The following is a 19,462-nucleotide window of genomic DNA, read 5'->3' as shown; positions in this document are numbered from 1 at the left end:
AAGGGCCCTAGGGTGTTAGGCCCGCCCCTCCATACCCCGCAGAGCGCCGGCACGTAGTTGGCGCCCCACAAATTTGCGGGGGTGAACGGACGGAAGTAGGCGCGGCTGCTGAGTGAGGGCGCGCGCAGGGGCCGCAGAGGCCGGGCCAGCGTTGGGGGACGCGGCCAGGTCGGGGTGGCTCTGCAGGAGGGGGTAGCCTCTGCGTGGGAGGGGTCCTCAGGGGCAGGGGCCGGCAGGGGGCGCGCGCGGGGCGGGGCGGGGCCGCACCTGTGCTGCGGGGCCAGGGAAGGAGAACGGGGTGGGGGGGTGGGGTAACAGGGCCCCGGAGCAGCTGCGCGCCCCGCCCCGCGGGCTCCTCCCCGCCGCCGCGGCCCCCCGGCTGCTGCCCCAATGCGCTGCGCCGGGAGCCGGGGCCGAGTCGCCGCCGCAGCTGCAGGGGCGCCCGGGCCGGGTGACGACGCCGCCGCGTGCGCCCCTCCCAGGCCCTGCCGGCCGCATGGAGCCCCCGGAGGGCGCCAGCCCGGGAGGTGAGTGCGGCCCCAGCCCCCGGGAGCCCACGAGCTGCGCCTTCCCCGCAGCGGCCCGCAGCCCCTTCCCCCTGGGCCCACACATCGGCCACGCCCCGGGGCCGTGAAGACCCACCGGCACCTCCGAGTCCCCCTGCGCCGGGCCGAAGCGGGGGGAGCCTAGTGCGCCGCGCCCGGGAAGACGAGCGGGGGCACCGCCCGGAACGGCCCCAGCGCTGGGCGGGGGGCGCACGGACCGCGTCCCCGCCCCCTCGTCCTCCGCGCTCCCGACCCGGGCAGCGGTGTCTGGCGCGCTCCTGAGTGGTTGGCCCAGAGCTTGGTCCTGAGCCCCCTCCCAGCGGAGCCGGGGATCTGGAAGATGGGGCGTGCCAGGGCCAGAGTCGGGATCCAGGTCAGCGAGGCGTGGGGGGGATGCTGCCCTCCTAGCGGCGCGTCTGCTTTGTTCGGCCCAGCCGAGCCTCCCTGGGGGTAGGGCGGGGAGGCCGCGGCCGGGATCCTCGGGGCACCAGGCTGAGATAGGGGCTCAGAGCCGGGGGGGGGGTTCACCTGGCTCCGCCTGCGGGGGCTCCCACGCCGGCAGGGGTTGCTGGCTGCCGCGGCGAGGCCCAGGAGCTTACACATCTGGGAGGGCTGGTGTGCACGGAGTGACCCCTCCTCACGGCCCCTGCCATTTGTCGGGACGGTAGAGATGTACCGGGGGCCTCTCCCCTAGGAGTCTGGCCCTACTCTGGCCCTGGCCTGGTGGGAGGGAAACCTTTCCTAGGACAGGTTCCTAGGAACCTCCCAGGAACCTTTCAGGAGGGGTTTCCTGTGCCATCGGCCTCGGAACTTGGATGCAAACTGCCGGTCTCCTCCACCCACCCGGCCAGGCCCCAGATGCACCCGGGGTTCCCTGGAGGTCCCATACCAGGGAGCCACTCCCTGGCCACATAGGGGTCCGCTGGGGGTCCCCTAGTCACACCAGTGGCCTGCTCCAGAGACCACATAGGGGTCCCCTGGGGGTCCCCTAGCCACACCAGTGGCCTGCTCCAGAGACCAAAATGGGTCCACCTACTGCTCTGTCTGCAGGCTGAGTTGGGTAGGTGCATTCCAGACGGCTGCCTAGGGGCCCATGTCACGCTCCCTCCGAGCACCACCAGAGACACTCAGGGGCTAGTGGGTGTGGGTTTTCTTTGTTTTGTTGTTTGTGGGAGGGATTCAGCTTTTTCTTCCCATTGGCAGTACGAGGACCCCGGGGCTTCCGGGTAGCGCCTTTGCGAGGATTTCATGGGGCAGGTTTGGAGAGCAAGGGCTGGGGATGCCGGCAAAGCAGCCAGGCCCCTCTGAGCTCCGTGTCCCCTTCTCTCAGTGGAGGCCCCGCCTTGCCTGCAGAGAGAGGGAGCAGAGGGCAGGCCTGAGGGAGGGGAGCTTAACGACCCTTCAGTTTCTGAACGTCACTTACTGGAGCCCCAGAGACCTAACTCATTCAGTGCTCCAGGAACCTCCTCTGCGCGGGCACCGTGGTGGGGCTGGGCCACAGCAGCGGGAGGTGGGCTTCACACGCTTCTTACCCCGTAGCCACGTCCTGCCCACATGGGGGCGTCACGCGTGGGTAGCTGTGACTGTCATTTTCTGAGTTCGCTGACTTTTTGGAACTTACTCTGGAGAGAGGGGCACACACACAAGTAGAGACAACAGTATGGTAAAGTCCCCCCCCCCCCGCCCCTCACCGCCTGCACCCACCTTCCTTCAGTAGTAATTTGTAGCCAATCTAGACATATTGTTTCATCCTTAAGTATCTCTGAAATTACCTCTAAAAGATAAGGTTTTTATAATTAAAACAGCATTTTTGCACCTAAACGAATTAACAGTAATTTCTTAATATCAAAGTGCACAGACATGGAGGGGAGAGGACGGGGTGCACTTCTCGAAGATGCCTTTGGGAGACCAAGTCTCTAGCCCACCTACCTCCAAGTCTGTCCGACTGGGAGAGAGAGGCCTGGGCCCTGCCCTGCGGGGGCTGAGCCTAGATGGGGCCCACCCGGCATCCTCAAAATGCTCCAAGGAGGAGCACTGACTCCAGGGACAGGGGCTGGGGAAACGGGGGACGATGCCCATCCCTCCCTCCCTGCAGCCATGCTGGTTTTTATGCTATTCATTCATTCACTTCATTATTTCACTCATTCGCGTTGGGTGTGTGCAGAGCACCTCCTCCATGCTTGGGGCAAAACCCTGGGCACACAGCAGGGAACTTGAGATTTGGGCCAAGTTCTTGGCACGAATGTGCTGGAAAATAGGTCAGCAGCGTAGCACAGGGTAACACTATCATATGCGTTCATACCAGGCCTTGGGCCCCCAGTTCCAGTCTCCCCACGCGGGTGCTGCTTCCGCAGGGCAGGGCAGCGCAGCAGGCCCCCTGCAGGGGCCAGGGGCTTCACTCCCTCACTGGGGGCTCTGCCAGGCTGCTAGCCCACTGCTGACCCTGGGGCGTCAGAAACACCGCTCACCTTTGCCCTGGCCTGGGCAACCCTGGGGTCTGCTGAACCCACCCAGCCTACGGCTTGGCCCGGCTGCCAAGGACCCCTGCCCTTGTGCCTGCCTGTGTGATCGGTCACTCCTCTGCTTCACACCCCAGGAAGAGCAGGGGGTCTCACTCGTGAAGAACTTCTCCCTTCTTCCTACAAGGGCTTATCGAGAGGGTATCAGACAGACCCAGGTGATTCCTAGCACAGCCGCTTAGTGACTCTGGGGTGGGGTCTCGGGCTCGTTCATTCAACCAGCATTTATGGTGCACCTACTGGGCACAAGGACCAAGCAAAGGTCCTGCTCCCTTCACATCCTTCCAGCCAAAAGATCAGTGTCCTTGATGCCAAAAGTTGCATCTTCTGCTTTTTCTTCCTCTCCCACACAGCTTTGACACAGGCCAGGACACCAGGATTTACAAAATAAAGACCAGACCACTGCCAAAGGGAGACGAAAAGAATAAGAAAGTAGACATAAGGTGACTTTAAAAGTTCACCGTTACCATTTTGCATTGGCTCTGTGACACCATCGACTAGATGGTTTGCTGTTTCAGGGATGCTGAAATTTGATAAAATGTGCTTCTTACAATGAGTACAAAAGGCCACTGTGCCTGTAGGGGCTGGAGGTCTGTCCTGGGCTGTCTGGGACCCCTGGATCCTAGGATCTATAATGAGGCATATCTGCATACCCAGCCCCCTGACCCAAGGCCGGATGGGGAAGGAGGTCCTGCTTCCTTGCCCTGCCCCCATCTCAGCACCTGTGGACTGCCTCCTTCCCACCTGGACTGCATCCCATCCCACAAACATGCAGGTAGAGGCTGTCCCACTCAGCTCGGAACCCTCCCAGCTCAGAGAGCAGCCAGAGGTGTCTCCCCACCGGTGTCCCCCTGCCCTCACCCACCCCGGCCATGCCTCAGAGGCAGCCACGCACCCCTCAGGGCCTTTGATGGTGCTGTCTCCCCAGCTATCACCCAGCTCCCACCCTCCTTCAGACCTGTCCCCAAAGCGGGACCACAGCCCCCAGGGCTCCCCAGCCCTGCCCCACCAGAAGAGGGCAGGAATCCCCTATTTTGTCCATCCGAGTCCGGCTCAGGAATCTGCCGGATGCACAGGTGAATAGCGCTTTCTTTTCTAGATAAGGTGAGAGCGGGCCATTATGAGCAGAGACTCCCGCCTCTGCCCCACCTTTTATGCTAAGTCCCCTTCCACCCGGTCAGGGCCTAGCTTCCCTGTGGGCGCAAGGTCAGGGTCTCCCCTCCCTCTGCTGGCCGGCAGGTGGTGGCCGAGAGCTCCCGCTCGACAAGCTGAACCCCTCGGTGTTACTGGCCAAGACTCACTGTCCCTTCCTCGTGGCTGGTTGTGACACCAGCTGGAAAACATATTGCTGGCACTCTGCCTGGCACAGAAAACCATGAGCCACTGTCATTCTTGTTATTAACCCAGAGCCACCTGCCCCACTGGGAGGCTCCAGAGAAATGGCAGCACCTAGCTGCAGCCCCCAGCCAGCCAGGCACCCACCACGATGGGACACGTGTGGAAGCAGAGCAGGACACTCCAGGCACGCGTGCGCCCTTGGGGAGGGGGACCCGGGCCGCTGTGCCGCCCCGCCTTGAGGAAGCAGAACACTCCTGCAGAGAGCAAAGGTCCCCAAGGGCTTCCTGGGCCTTCGACCCTCAGCAGGGGTTCTGATGTTCGGGAGAGGTTCCCCGCCCACCCCCAGCTCCGGTGCCCTCTGGTCGGGAAGGTGTCCTTGCTGGGCTGGGCGGGCCGGGACACCAGGGGGTGTAACCCTACCCTCCAAGGATGCTCAGACACCACGTTCCAAATGCGGCAGCAAGGTGGAAACCAGATCCCCAGCCCCAGTCCAGCGGGCCAGCCCTGGGCCCTGAGTGATGACACAGCACAGGGCAGAGCCAGGCTGGCCCCGCCAGTTGGCAGGCCCACCTCCCCTCAGCCACGCCTCCCAGGGAGCGGTTCCCTCCTAGAAGCCAGGGGCGACCCAGCCAGCTCTGCAGCTGCAAATCCCACCCAGCCAGGGACCCTCCAGACCCACGCGGCCCGCCAGGCTGCTGGCCACACAGGCCCAGCCCTCACTGGCAGCTGTCGGCACTGGGCCCCCCTGCTGGGCCCCCCGTTGGCAGCTGCTCCTGTGGCTTCGGCGCTGGACCCCTGGGATGGGCGGCCACACTGATGAGGGAGCGGGAGGGCATCCCTCACTCTTTAGTGAGCACCGGTTCAGCTGGGGGTCAGCTGGGGGCAGGTGGGGTCTCTGTCGCGGGGGGGGGGGCGCTCAGGAGAGAGCAGCAGTGGGGACGCCAGGGAGCCAGGGGTCCCGTTGCCTCAGGGCATGTGCCGGCCAGATGACTGGGACCCCTGGCTGTGTGGGGCAGAGGGCCCTGGAACACTCGGGAGGAGCTGGTAGGAGGTGTGGATGGAGCAGTCTGCCCTGGTGACAGCAAGCACTCCGTGGGGTGGAGGGCCCGCCCCTGGGTGGCACAGTCTCCACCAAGCAGATCCCCAAGGGGCCTCGCCTCTCACCCGACAAAAAGTTACATGAAATGAGCCATTACATAAAAACAAGAATTGCATAGGAAACACCCTGGAGTAACATTCCCAGTCCGGAGGTGTGGTCGGTGGGGAGGGGTTGCTGTGGCCACTGTCCTCGTTTCATCTGAGAACGTGTTATGTGGATTCAAACACAACACGGGACAGACACGTGAGCCGGGGCCATTCTGGATTAAAGGGCGCCAAAGGGCAAGCAAATGCAGAACCGCCCACCCGCCCGTAGGCTGGACCAGAAAGTGGAGACAGGTGACAGTATTGGTGTCTTGGGGTCTCGGACAGGACCAGCAAGTGTCCCCGCAAGACCCGTGGTCATCCCTGCTCAAGTAATCAGGGCAAAGGGTCTGGAAATCAGGGTTACAGGGAAGGGCAGCATCCTCAGAGAAGCCCTCTGCCCCTTGTCTGGCTTCCTCACCCAAGGTCACCCCTGGCCACTGCGATCACTGCCCACAGCCTCAAGGGAGGGCTCGATGGGCCAGGTTCTCAAGTCCTCCCAGCCTGCGTCCTGGGGGTGGCGGTGGGAGACCGCAGTCCCCTCCCGGGTAACGCTCTCTCTGTTGCAGGGGTAGTTAAGGAGGTCGAGGTGCCAAGGGCTGCCCTGGGCACCCCCGTTCCTGGGACGGGGACCAGCAACCACTCACCTGTGGCCGAGGAGGAGGTGGGCGTCCCAGTACCGGCACCGGGTCTCTTGCAGGTCACGGAGAGGCGGCGTAAGTACAGCCCACCTGTCCCAGCGTGCTCCCTGGGACCAGGGGCGGGTCCCTGGGCCTCGGGTGCGCCCCAGGGAGCAGGTGCCGGGGATGGGTCAGCCCCACCTCGTTCCCACCGCACTGGCCTTCACCTGGCCCCGCTGACACACCCCTCTGCCCCCAGAGCCCCTGAGCAGCGTCTCGTCCCTGGAGGTACACTTCGACCTCCTGGACCTCACCGAGCTGACTGACATGTCCGACCAGGAGCTGGCCGAGGTCTTCGCCGACTCGGATGACGAGAACCTGGCCAGCGACTCGCCCGCAGGTGGGGCTGCTGCCGGGGTCTGGAGGGGGTTGCGGGAGGTCCTGGGGCCTCAGGCCACCCAGCACCGCTCCCTGGAGACCCATTTTGGAAAATGATTTCCTTTCTGACGCGTGTTTAAGTGTTTGTCGACACGGCACCATTTCACTCACCATTTCTGCACTTCACACACCTATCTGCCAGCTCTCAGGGATTTCTCTACCCCTCCTTAATTTCACTTTTCAAATGCGAACGTAAGGCCACAGCCACAGTCCCACTGAAAGCAGAATTCACTACTTGGGTTTAATCCCAAGTAGGCAGAGCACGAAGGGGGTGGTGTTCACCAGTCCTAGCCCCTCCTCAGCTCAGTTCCCGGGAAGCGGCTGGAGCCCGCAGGCCGCAGAAACGGCACGGGAGCTGCCAGGGGTATGGGGGCCCAGGGACCCTCCCCCCTCCCGGCTCACTGCCCATGCAGGCGGGGTGGGGGTGGGGGGGGGGAATGGCACCTGCTCCGGGCCAGGCTCACCCCCAAGGGCAGGCGCCTCAGCCGCCCGGGGACCCGCCTGGGGACAACAGGAAAGCCCCTGGCCGGGCCGCACCCAGACCCACGTGTACACATTGCCGGTGCCCAGGGGACCCCAACGTGTGGTCCGACGCCGTGCTGGAGGCACACACGGGCCCAGCCCAGTAGCTGAAGGAGTGACCTGGGACCCCAAGCCACGCTGACCCCAGCCTGTGTTCCCACCAGGCCTACACCCGCTGCCCAGGGCCGGCTGTCTGCGCTCCCCCTCCTGGACACGCACCAGGGCCGAGCAGAACCGTGAGAAGCAGCCCTTTGGTGACCCCGAGCGGCAGCCTGCCGTTGTGGACACGTTTCTCACCGTGGAGAGGCCCAAGGAGGACTAGGCCGGCTGGCCCGGGGCCGAGGCGGGGCAGGTCCGGGCGGCCGTGGCCCCGTGGACGCTGCCCGCCCCACGTGGCGCCTCTGCATAAGCACAGCCCAGTGGCCTTACGTCCAGCTCTTCCTGGTCGCTGGATCAGGGACCAGGCCCAGGGATGAGACGAGACTTCTGTCTGTAGGAATGGTATTCTTCTCTGTCACCAGACTCCCGGCTAGGGGTGCGGTGAGCAGGGATCTGCCCGTGAGAGGCGCTCTGCAACCCCCCGGGGGTCTCGGGGCTCCAGTCTTGAACGGCAGTGCCAAGCTCCAGCCCGCGGGACACCCTGCTGCCCTAACCGCCTTGATTCCAACCCTGCGCCCCTCCTGCCGCCCAGGAAGTGTCAGCACCAGAGCCCCCAGACCCTAACACCCTGCTTGTCGTGAGCCCTGCCTGAGAGCCAGACCCACCTCCTGAGCTCGGAACACCAAATATGTCACGACTGCCTCAGACCGCCGGGCAGGGCAGGGGCAGGCGAGGTTCGCCCTCCCCCGGTCCTTGCAATGACAGTCCCCGCGGCCCACCAGACACACGCACGCACACGCGTGCAGCAGCCCGAGGGGCGTGGGGACGTGAAGGCACCTGGGCACAGCGCCTGGCCCCCAATTCCGGGGTGCCAGACTCGGCTGCTCCGGACGCTGCTTACATACTAAGGGACGCAACCGGCTTCCAGTCAGACAGCGAGTCCAAGAACAGTTTTAAAATAAACGTGTAAGCTTGCTTTTAGTCCCCAAGGCCACCTGCCCTGACCCCTTCTCCACTGAAACATTTCTGGGGAAGGAAAACAGGCCTGGGCACATGCTGGGCCCACGGGGCGTGGCTACAGCGCGTCCCGCCAGGAAAAGGGTCGCCTATGCGCCAGCAGGGGCACGTGAGGGGCAGCAACAGGGAGGTGTCTTCCAGACACAACCAAGAATTTCACTTAAAAGGGATCCCGTGAGGGCAGCCGTGGCCCCCCGCCCCCCAGTCTTCCCCCGGGCCGAGTTCCCATCCTTCTCGCTATGGCTTCTGCAGATCTCATTTCCAAACAGCAGGATTAAAACGGCACCCTGTCCTAAGTCTCGCCGACCAGTCTCTTCCTTTCCAGCTGACGTAGGAGCTCAGGCGTGCGGGCCGGGGGTGGCTGCTCCAGGGGCCTCCAGGAGCTCCACGCTCTGGCCCTCCCCCAGCTAAAGCCACTGGGGGTTCCACTGTGACATGCCCTGGGCTCTTATTTGGGTCACATCTCAGGGCCAAGCGCCCTGGCTCTCGAGGCATTAAAGAAGCGAAGACCCTGCCTCCACAAGCCCAGGCTGGAAGAGGCAGAGGTACTGCCGAGAGGCTCTTCCCAGCCTGGGGCAGGTTCCTGGGGAGGCAGCCGCCAGGCAGGGTCCGCCTGTGAGCAGAAGACCAAGGATGAAGCCTAAACCCTGACCGTTTTAACCACCATGAGACGCAGGCCGCGTGCCCCGTGCCGGGCGGTTCCTCCTGCGGGGCTGAGCCTCCCTAACCCGAGATCCTTGGCCAGGCATCGGCCCAGGTGGGGCGATGGCCCAGACAGGGTGCGAGGTGAAGGGGGGGCTGAGGAGACTGGAGGGGGTGCAGGCACGGGGCACGCAGGCAGGGGCGCTGTCCCCAGGGGCGTGCCCTGGACCCGGGGAGGGGCTGCACCCAGTCTCCCAAGGAACAGACCCCCAGGCTCAGGACAACGTGAGTCCTTCCTGGGGTCAAGGAGAGCACCCCACCTCCACCAGAAGAAGCCCCAGGACAGGCCCCTGCAGGACGTGAAGCAGCTCAACACACGGAGGCTGAGTGTTCAAGGCTGCGTCACAGGGCAAACCCCGGAGATCTCAGAAATTCAGCAATACACGTTTCACAAGCAACGAAGTTGAAAGTGTTTGTCCCAAGCTGGAAACTCTATTTTTGAGGCAAACATACCAAACGATTTGGCAAATTTCATCCCTGAGGCCCAGCGTGTGGCCATGGCTGGGACAGCAGCGGCAGGCACGTGGGGCGGTGCCCCTGCTCTCGCAGTCAGCCCGCATCACCCACCGCAAGGCAGCAGCTGCTGCTACTGTCACAATTCTGACGACTCTGACACGCTGGCCGTGTTCTGGGGACCCGCGGGGCCATTTCCACCAACCCCGACTCCCCGGGGCTGGGCCCTGGTCTCGCTCCAGGACCAACCGGGGAATGGAAGGCTCAGCCCTAGAGCTTAGCTACGGCCCCCGGTGGCTGTCCTACCACGTGGAGCAACCCAGAGCCCCCTCTCCTGGACCCTAACAACACGGGCCACGAGGAACACAGCTTCCCGGAGACGCAGGGTTGGCAAGGCCCCGACCCTGAGAACAGGGGTGGCTCCGCTGGGGCAGCCCTGAGGCTCAGCCCCCACAGACACCCCGCGTGTGGAAGTGGCGAGGCCCCTCCGTAAGGACTAACTGGTCTTCCAGCACCCTGACAGCTGCGCGCTTGGCGCCTGGCTAGTGTCCTCCTTTCCTCAATTCCGAACCTCACCAGACCTGGAGGATTTCTGAACTGGGCCAAAAGCCCCCGCCCCGTCTCTCCCCAGGGCAGGTGCGGTGGTGACCAGCACCGATGTCCCCGCGCTGGGCAGCTCTCCCCGGCAGATGAGCCCACCACCCACCTCGGGGGAGGCCCAGGGGGGTCCTACACGCAGGCCCCCAGGGGGCAGGTGCGTTTCGGCCACTGCCCTCCCCTCTGACTCGGGAACAGGGTCCCAGCCCCCGCCTCGGTGGAAGGGCACGTTCTGGGAGCTGGAATCCCCGTGGGCTCAGAGGACCCTGACCTGAAAACACCCATTTGTGATTATCACGCGTTTTAATTTGCTCTCTGGAGATTCCGGAGGCTGCTCTCCAGGCAGGGGCGCTAGGCTGGGCTCTCCTGCAGGGGGCACTCCGTGCCGCCCTCCTCCGGCCCCCAGCACCAGCCCTTCAGCCCCTGGGGAAGGGACGTGTCCTCCAGGCCACCGGTGCCCTCCACGAGCTCCTCGTAGGCGGTCTTCTCCGCCAAGGGTCGGGGCCCAAGCAGCTCCACCATGTCGGCACGCTCCAGCACCTCCTTCCCCAGCAGCCGCCTGCCCACCTGCACACCGGGCCATGTCAGGCCGTCCGCTCGGCGCCCCGCAGAGCCCCCGCCCCGACCCTGGGGACGGGCCGGCCCCACTCGCCTCGTCCACCCGCTCCCGGGAGCGCGTCAACAGGTCCAGGGTGTGCGTGTGCGCAGAGCTGACCAGCCGCCGAGCCTCCTGGTCGATGAGCTGGGCCGTGGCCTCGCTGTATGGCTTCTCCACCAGTGCCTTGCCAGGCCAGGGGAGGTCGAAGGACACCTGGCCCAGCTTCTCGCTCATCTCGAACTGCACAATCTGGGGCAGGCGAGGGGCGGGCGTGAGCCTGGCAGACGGTGCCCTGAGCCCCCTTCCCAGCCCCCGCGGACACTGCCTTACCTGGGCGTAGGCACTCTGGGTGACCTTCCTCAGGTCGTCCTGGGCCCCCGTGGTGATCTGCCTGAAGAACAGCTGCTCGGCCACCCGGCCACCCAGCATGGCGCACATGCGGTCGAAGAGCTGCTCCCGCGTGTACAGGTACTGCTCCCTGGGCAGGCACTGGGCGTACCCGAGCCCCTTGCCCCGGGGGATGATGGACACCTGCCAGATACGGCAGGCGTGCCCTGTCACCCCCAGGGTCCCCGGGTATCCCGGAGGAGAGGAAACCCTGGGCCCCAGCGCTGACAGGTCACCCCAAGGATGAACACAGAAACCCCCTCTGTCCCGCCGTCCCAGGAAGCTGTGGAGGAGCCGTGCCGTCAGGGGAAAGTTTAGAGTGAGGTGAGTTTAACGTGGAACCTCCAGGTGTCAGGTGGCCAGCATCCAGACCCCTCCTGCAACCAGCACCCCCCCCTCTGCCCACCCACCCCTCAGGGAATCGTGTAACAAATTCTAGACGATTACATCCTCAAAGAGTGAAGAGGGCCGCCACCTGGAATGCACCGTGCCCACACAGCACCCCCGGGAGGGGAGTGGGCCCTGAACCACACCGCAGATGCGCAGGGGGATGGGCCAACCTTGAGCAGGGGGTCTGCGTGCTCCAGGAACCAGCCCACCACCGCGTGGCCAGCCTCACGGTAGGCCACCGTTGTCTGCTCGCTGGGCTGTAGGACCTGCGTCTTCTTCTCGAGACCTGCAAGTCAAGTTCACGGCAAGAGGCAGAGGACAAACGGACAGCTGAGAGGTGGGTGCCAAGGCCCCATTCTGCACCGCGGGTGTGTTGGGGGCTGCTCAGGGCCTCCGTCCGCCCAGGACAGGCCCGCAGCCTGTCCGCTCCACGCACACCGCTCAGGCCTGCTGGGCACCTGTCCCTCCACACCAGACGCTACACTGCCTTCTGCCCCACCGTGCAAGCGGCAGGTGCCTTTGGGGGCCCGTTTGTAGCCAAGGGGGTTAGCTACTCTCCGTGGCCTGACTGGCAGTGAAGCCGGACGCAGGGAGACCAGGAGCGCTCTCTATGCCGCCTACACCCAGTTGCAGGCAGGGAACAGGGCACAGAGAAGGCACCACGACTCGCGTGAGCTCAGCTTCAGGGCTGGTCAGCTCAGCGGCGCCGCCAGGACAGCGTCGAGCAGCTGTGGCGACTGCCTTGGGTCACTGACACTTGTCTGTGCACACCACACTTCAATAAAACATGAAGCAAAGACAAAGCAGCCCTGCCAACCTGCTGTCTGGAGACAGGCTGGTTCTCACAGCTGTAGGGCGGGATCATGAAGGACAGCTGCTGGCCACACGGACACCTCCCGGACCTCCGTTCCCGGGAGGGCACTCGGGAGACCTCTACCCCACGCTGAAGCTTCCCAAGGAAGCACGCAAAAAACCTGCCTCTCGGCCACGGGCAGCACCCGAACCTGGGTCTGACGCAGCGCCCTGGAGGTTACATCTCTTTGAAATTCTAAATGTTGCTCTAGTAAGAGCACGAAAGCTGCTGGCAGATCCCAAGTCCCAGATTTTGGTCTGGAAAACTGTCCACGACTGCAGCTCACTGAAGTGAAGCTGGGCCCCAGGGTGGGCCCGCTGTGGGTCAAAGCTGGAAACCGCCCCCCAGCACTGCCCGGCTCGCCTCCGACGACCCTCTCAACCGCCTGCTCCAAGCGCTTCTCCTGGACAAAAGGACTCAGGTGGCGGGTGGTGATCAGGGCCGCTTCGTTGCAAACATTAGAAATATCAGCACCTGACCCGGAAAAGGAGAAACAGTCCCATCAGTGCCCCAGGGTGGACTGTTAGAGGAAAATCTCCAGCAGAGGGACCAGAGCTAAACTAGGTCAAGGACTGGAAGGAAACGGGACCTGCTCTGTCAGTCACCGTTGCTTTCAGCCAGTATTTTGGTTGAACAATTTACTGAGGTATGAGTTATTTAACATAAAATCTATCCATTTTAAGTGTACATTTCAAACACTTTTGGTAAGTTTATCAAGATGTGCGACCATTGCGCTGATCTCATTTCAGACGTTTCCATCACCGATGTGACGTATGTGGCTAATTCCTGTACACATGCCCAGCCAACCACTAACCTACTTTCTATCTCAATGGATTTGCTTCTTCTGGACGTTTCACATAAATGGAATCACATGATAGGTGGTCTTTTGTGTGCTTCTTTCACTCGACACAGTGTTTTCACGTTCATCTGCTATCGTAGCGTGTATTGGTTATTTCATCCCTTTTCACAGCTGAATGAGGTTCCATCACATGCACAGCCGCCCCGAGGCCTCCACAGGAGATAGCAAACTCCACGGACGCTCAAGTCCCTGATATAACATGGCCAGTACAGCTGGCCCTCTGTACCCACTCTACACACACCTATCCGGTCACGCACCGCTGGACACGGGTGGCCTCTACCTCTCGGCTATTATGAATTATGCTGCTGTGAACATCTGTGTAAAGCCTTTGTGTGAACAAATGTTTTCAATTCTCTTAGATACCGAGGAGTGGAACTGGGGTCATACGGTAACTGTCCTTCACTTCTGGAAGAACTGCCAGGTGGATCCCCGTGGCCACACTATCTTACATCCCCACCAGCACCGTGTGAGCACGGCCGCCTCCCTACAGCCCTGGCGACTCATGCATCTGCCTCTTACGGCCATCCTGGTGGGCGTGAGGCGGCACCACACTGTGGTTTTGATGTGCATTTTCCTACCATCACTGAGCACCTGCTCATGTGCTTTCTGGCCACCTGCAGACCTTCTTTGGAAAAATGTTCAAATCCTTTTCCCATGTTTAAATCGGGTTCTTTAAATATTTTGGATTATAAACCCCTACGAGATGCATAATCTCCAAATAGTTTCTTCCATTCTGTGGGCTGTCTTCTCACCACCTCAATAATGTCCCTTGACGCACAAAAGATTTTAATTTTGAAAAAGTCTAATTTCTTTTCTCACTTGTTGCTTGTGCTTTAAGAAACCATTGCCAAATCCAAGGTCACGAAGATTTTCTTTTAAGACCTTTATAGTTCTAGCTCCACAGTTTAGGTCTCTTATCCATTTTGACTTGACCGCTGCATGTGGTCTAAGGTCTAGTTTCGTCCTTTTGCTTGTGGACACCGTCGTCCCAGCGCATTTGATTGAACAAACTATCCTTTCCCCATCAAATGGTCTTCACACCCTTGACAAAAACAACTGACCAAGGACTTCCCTGGTGGCACAGTGGTTGAGAGTCCGCCTGCCGATGCAGGGGACACGGGTTCGTGCCCCGGTCTGGGAAGATCCCACATGCCGCGGAGCGGCTGGGCCCGTGAGCCATGGACGCTGAGCCTGCGCGTCCGGAGCCTGTGCTCCGCAACGGGAGAGGCCACAACAGTGAGAGGCCGGCGTATCGCAAAAGAAAAAAAAAAAAAAGTAGTAGCCCCCGCTCGCCACAACTAGAGAAAGCCCGCACGCAATGAAGACCCAACGCAGCCAAAAATAAATGAATAAAATAAATTTAAAAAAACAACAACTGACCGAGATGCACAAGCGCACATCTAGGCTCCCAGTTCTACTCTACTGGTCGACGCCCACCCTTGCGCCAGCAGCCCCCTTCTGTTTGCTGGAGCTTTGTAGTAAGTTCTGCACTAGGGAAGTGTGTCTTCCATCTCTGCTCTGCACAGACTGTGCTGGCTCTTCAGTCCCCTGGAAGCTCCACGGGGAGGTTAGAATCAGTTTTTCCCTTTCCAGCTTTAACAACGTACAAAGGTTCTGTTCCTACACAGCCCCTCCCACCTTCACAGGTTACTTTTTTTTTTTACGTCGTGTGCCCATTAACTCAGACATGTCTTTATGGGTTTAAGCACCTGCCCTTTAAATCATAACGGGAACACAGAGGAGCTGCAAACCAAAAACACACAGGATGCTGGCCTTTACGTTTACCTATGCAGTTGCCTCTCCCAGGGCTATTTCCCCACACAGCTTCGAGTCACTGGCCAGCACCCTTTCATTTCAGCCCAAAGGACTCCAGCATTTCCTGGAGGGCAGGTTTAAATATTGTAAGTTCCCTCAACTTTAAAAAACAATCTAGGAATGCCTTTATTTCTCCTTCCCTATTGAAGAACCGTCTTGCCAGATCCACGGCCTTCTGGCCTCATGGTCTCCAAGAAGAATCGGCTGTTAACCTTACTGAAGACCCGTCCCCACTAGGTGTCCCTTCTGTCTGGTTGGCTTCAACAGTCTCTCGTTATCTCTGACCAACATGAATTACACTGTATCTCAGTGTGGACGTCTCTGGGTTTACCCCTACTTGGAGTTTATTCAATTTCTTGGACGTGGAGACTCAGGTCTGTCATCCAATTTGGGAAGTGCTGAACCATGACCCCTTCAATGGGCAGCATGCCAAGGGGACAAGACGTCACTGCACTATGTTCCCGGGGTGGCAGGAGTTCAAACAGGCACAAGCCAGCCTTGGGGTTAATCATCTCTGAGGCCTCCGATATGTCCGTCAGACCCAAAAGCTCTAAGGACAAGGGTAGCACATGCCAGGACCAAGTGGCACAACCAGATACCACCCACCGACATGTCCAGACCCGCACGGCCCACCTGGCCACACTCACCTGTGAAGCCTGGAGTGAGGGCCGCAAGCTTCCTCGCCAGGGCGTCCTCACTGAGGCTCTCGTCCAACTTGAGTGGACGCAGGTGGACCCTGAAGATGGACGACCTGCCTTTGATGTCAGGGGGGCCTAACAGAGAGAGAGGCACTGAGGGCCAGGGCGGGGCCACCTGCAGCCACTTCACTGCAAGGGCCCTCCCCTGCGTGTCTGTGCTGCACACTTCGCTGTCCGACCCGGGCCAGGGAGCTCCCCGCGGCAGAAACGACCCACAGGTCACGTACGTTCAGCTCTTCAACACATCAAAGAACTTCCTGACCGTGGAGCCTCTGACCCACGCAAATCCATCCCAGGACAGGGACCCAACCACAAGCAAAACTCTGGCTGCCCTGGCAGCCGGGTGTCCGCGCAGGACTCAAGTCCTAAACTCCCAGGATCTCCTCACCAGTGGAAAGGGCCAGGGTGAATGCTTCTCTCGCCAACGGCGCACAGAAAGTAAAAGCCGAAGGATCCAAGTCTGTCACCTCGCTCCCACCTGCATGGACTGCAGCGACCTTCCCCCAGCCCCAAGTACACCTGTTCTTCCCAAAGTGGGGGGCACCCACGCACCTCCACCGTTTTCACAACACTGTATTAACGGCTTTAGGACCCCGATCAAAATCTTCTCCAAATACACAGCTAAAGATCTAACCCAACTTTTAACCCAAAGGAAGGAAAAGCCAAGCCTCAGCACCCAGGCAACCAGCACACTCACCAATGCAAATCTGACGGTCAAACCGGCCGGGCCGCGTCAGGGCCAGGTCAAGGATGTCGGGGCGGTGGGTGCCCGCCAGCACCATGACGCTCGTGGTAGAGCTGAACCCTGGACATGAGAAGCAGGTGAGCCCAAGGAGGGGGCCCAGGCAGCAGGAGACTCTCCTCTTCCCAGGGCTCCTCCCCTGCGCAGCTGGCCCCATCTTCCCAGGACCCCTGCCACCCACCCCGGAAGCCCCACGCTGGGCCTGCTTCTCCTGCGGGCCCGCAGCCCACTGCACAGGCCGCTCAGTGTGGGGCGGACACTCACGCCCAGGGCTAGCTCTGACCTGTCTCAGGAGGCAACCAGTGGCTCTGGTCCCCGCGGCCCCCAATGCTGACTGAGGCGCACGTGCACTGGTGGGTAACCAGACGTTCCTCAGGCCACGGACGCCCATCCTAATTCATTACTGGTCTATTACGGCCAGCCTCTGACACCATGCGGCGAGCTGCAGGGGCCAGGCAGAGCCTCCACCATCGGGGCCCTGGGCCGCTGCGGAGACCTCCCTCCACCCAGGCCCCGGACGGCTTGCTGGGCTCAGGGAGCCTGACTGGAAGGCAGGCGGGGCGGCGGGGGCCTGAGCTCACCCAGCACTCATCTGCAGAAAGGCCTGCTCACGGGGGCCCTCGGCCACCTCTGGGACCTGGGATTCAGGACCGCTCCCTGATAAGAGGGGCTCCCTGTGCCTCAACTGTGCGTGCAGACGTGTGGTTTCTGCGAAGCACCTGCCTTCCTCCTGGGAGGCTGGGATCGTAGCACGTACTGGGCAGAGGCTGCCACATGACCAGCCCCCAGGGGAAACCCCACTCCCGAGTGTCACCCAGCCCGCTGCCACGGAAGTAGCTGCATCCTGTGACTCCAGGGCTCCAGAGGCTGTGACCAGCTTCCCTGGCCACCAGGCACCTGCTCCCCACTCAACCGTGGTCCTGAATCCAACTAAACATGGAGTCCTCCCGGCGAATCACCAAACCCTGGTTCATGTCGGGGACCCCAACACAGCCCCAAAGCCAAAGCGACGACAAGACCTGCCAAAGGTCCAACAAAAGCTTCTCCAAATCTGGAAACTAGTAAGAACGCCTAGACACTTCCCGCGAAGCTTCGGCAGGGCTGCCGGGCTGTCACGCGGAGCTGGGACCTCCCCGAGCAGTGGTCCCCAGGGGGGAGAGCGGAGAGGGGTTCTGGGCCAGGAGGCGGCCCGGGTCAGAGGCCAACGTGGAAGGAGCCTGGGTGTCGGTCCCGTCCTGCGCTGAGCTCTGAGGGCAGCTCCCTCCACTGTGTGTGCCGAAAACAGCCTTCCTCAAAACACAGCAAGCAGGGGTTCTCGCCCGGGAAGGTCCCGCACAGAGGAAGGCCTGGGGGACGGTCGTGCAGCCGCTCACCGTCTAGCTCCACGAGCAGCTGGTTCAGGGGTTCTCCTGCTCGCTCTGGCCCCCAAAGTGCCCACGGCCGCAATTCCTGCCCATCGCGTCAATCTCCTCAACGAACAAGACACAGGGAGCATTTATTCAGGCCATTGCATACACGTCACGGACGTGAAACAGGAGTCCACGCAGGGTCTGCTTTGCCACTGGTACCAACACAGGACTAAAGAGCTCACCAAGCTAAGCCCTCGCCTCTGGCACTCGATTCTCATCTCAGCTGCTCTGCCTGCCCGCCCGGGTCCCCCTGCACATCTGTGCTCTGCGCCTGTTGCCAGGGTCCCACACGAAGCCCAGGGCAAGGACAAGGGCGCATCCACCTACCCGAGCTGGACCGACGCCGACAAACATTTCCAGGAACTCGGACCCGTTCCCGGTGATGAAGGGCACACTGGCCTCCCCTACAGTCGCCTTGGCGAGAAGCGTTTTGCCGGTACCAGGAGGACCAGTGAGCATGGCTCCCTGAAACAGAAAGGCAATGCCTGGTTCTGAAAGGGTACAGACGGAGCCGAGGAGACAGTCACGTTCTACTGAACAGGCGTTTTCTAGGCCTGCTCCACGAGGGTCGGCTAAGGTTTGCTTTCGGTGTGATACTTCCTGCTTGTAAAGTGAACGCACGTTCACCATGAAATGTTCAAACGCTGCAGACATGGGAAAGCCCCCCACACCCCCAGTCCAGCCGAGCAGGTTATCTCTTCAGGCAACGCTCCCAGGGCAGGGCTCGTTGGATCTCGCGGTCTGATGTTTAACGGTCTTTGCCAAACTGCCCTACGAAACACACCAACTCACACCAGGACGAACGAGAGCCCACTCCCCAGACCTGCTCACGTGATTCTGTCCAGCTCGTCCACCGGCAGCTGTGAAGACGGCACCTGTGTGTGGTCACTGGCACCTGTGCTTCCTGATCGACAACCTGCCTTTTTCTACGCTTACTTAAGGTTGAAATTCATAATTCACGCCCCAGAAACACACCTCAGTGCTCCTTTCGGGGTTACCATTACACGTGAAAAACGAGGAGAGATTTAAACGGGGCTCCTAATGCTCCATTTCCAGTCGAGGGTGTGGGTTAATATCTACTTATTTCAAAGGAGACTCTAAGGTTGTTTTTTTAAGTCTTTAAGGACAAAACTAAAATACGTAAAGGGAGGGAGGAGGGAGCCACAAAACTCAAAACCACAAGGCGTCAGGGCCCCACGTCCCCGTGAACGTGGATGCAGATTCGCAGAGGGTCTCCTCAAGGCAGGGCACCTTCTGTGCCCCCCACACCCGGCTTTCCAGCCAGCTCTCACCAGGTGGTCAGACAGAAGTACAAACCTCCTGCCCACAAAGCCCCAGCGGTCAGTCATGCTCTCCTGTTGTTCAGGGCACGCTGGGGGAAGCACGGGGCCACCAGGAAGGTCAGTGAGGTGAGCACCACCCACCCGAGAGCTCGGAGCCTGGTCCAGGGCCCAGGGACGCCTCGAGGGGTCTGTGAATCTATTCCGTGTGAGACGCAAACCTTTCTGGGAAAAGGACTCACAGCTTCAGCCAGGCCCTCAAAAGGTCGACGCCCAGGGGCACCCACAGGTAGAGGAGTGGCCAGAATCACCGTAGCTCCACTTCCTCCGCACAGCACCCCAACCTGCATCCACACCGCACACCTGTCCCACTACTTGCTCGTGGGCTTCCCGAGAGGC

The 19,462-nt window shown here is 61.2% G+C and overlaps 2 protein-coding genes across 4 annotated transcripts in view; one reads left to right on the top strand and one right to left on the bottom strand.

Moving 5' to 3' along the window:
- Nucleotides 1-377: 377 nt before the first annotated feature.
- Nucleotides 378-8,576, top strand: DBNDD1 (dysbindin domain containing 1). Of its 2 annotated transcripts, none has more exons than XM_060130298.1 (4): nt 378-527; nt 6,154-6,300; nt 6,464-6,604; nt 7,329-8,576. In XM_060130298.1, the coding sequence occupies exons 1-4, from the start codon at nt 497-499 to the stop codon at nt 7,484-7,486; spliced, it is 477 nt and encodes a 158-aa protein (XP_059986281.1). In that variant the 5' UTR covers nt 378-496; the 3' UTR covers nt 7,487-8,576. The 2 variants fall into 2 exon arrangements, with proteins under 2 accessions (XP_059986281.1, XP_059986282.1); XM_060130299.1 differs by lacking the exon at nt 378-527 and adding an exon at nt 783-918.
- Nucleotides 8,577-9,381: 805 nt separating this feature from the next.
- The window catches only part of LOC132509345 (AFG3-like protein 1), an 18,746-nt gene continuing 8,665 nt past the window's right edge, over nt 9,382-19,462 (bottom strand). Inside the window, exons 7-14 of one of the 2 annotated variants that reach the window (XM_060130287.1) lie at nt 18,111-18,248; nt 16,330-16,437; nt 15,582-15,707; nt 12,624-12,734; nt 11,578-11,693; nt 10,961-11,161; nt 10,685-10,879; nt 9,382-10,599 (exon numbers count right to left, since the gene is read on the bottom strand). In XM_060130287.1, the coding sequence (XP_059986270.1) occupies nt 10,384-10,599; nt 10,685-10,879; nt 10,961-11,161; nt 11,578-11,693; nt 12,624-12,734; nt 15,582-15,707; nt 16,330-16,437; nt 18,111-18,248 (1,211 nt within the window). In that variant the 3' untranslated portion in view covers nt 9,382-10,383. The remainder of the gene's footprint in view (nt 10,600-10,684; nt 10,880-10,960; nt 11,162-11,577; nt 11,694-12,623; nt 12,735-15,581; nt 15,708-16,329; nt 16,438-18,110; nt 18,249-19,462) is intronic. The other variant, XM_060130288.1, reaches the window with a different exon arrangement.

The sequence above is a fragment of the Lagenorhynchus albirostris genome, chromosome 19 (assembly GCF_949774975.1).
Source record: "Lagenorhynchus albirostris chromosome 19, mLagAlb1.1, whole genome shotgun sequence".
NCBI classification, from domain to species: Eukaryota; Metazoa; Chordata; class Mammalia; order Artiodactyla; family Delphinidae; genus Lagenorhynchus; species Lagenorhynchus albirostris.
This window is presented reverse-complemented; position numbering and strand designations above follow the sequence as displayed.

Excerpts from the sequence above, each read along its gene's own strand:
- DBNDD1 (XM_060130298.1), top strand. The coding sequence starts at position 497 with ATGGAGCCCCCGGAGGGCGCCAGCCCGGGAG. Across the intron at positions 528-6,153 it reads GGAGGGCGCCAGCCCGGGAG|GGGTAGTTAAGGAGGTCGAG; the intron begins GTGAGTGCGGCC and ends TCTCTGTTGCAG. Across the intron at positions 6,605-7,328 it reads GGCCAGCGACTCGCCCGCAG|GCCTACACCCGCTGCCCAGG; the intron begins GTGGGGCTGCTG and ends TGTTCCCACCAG.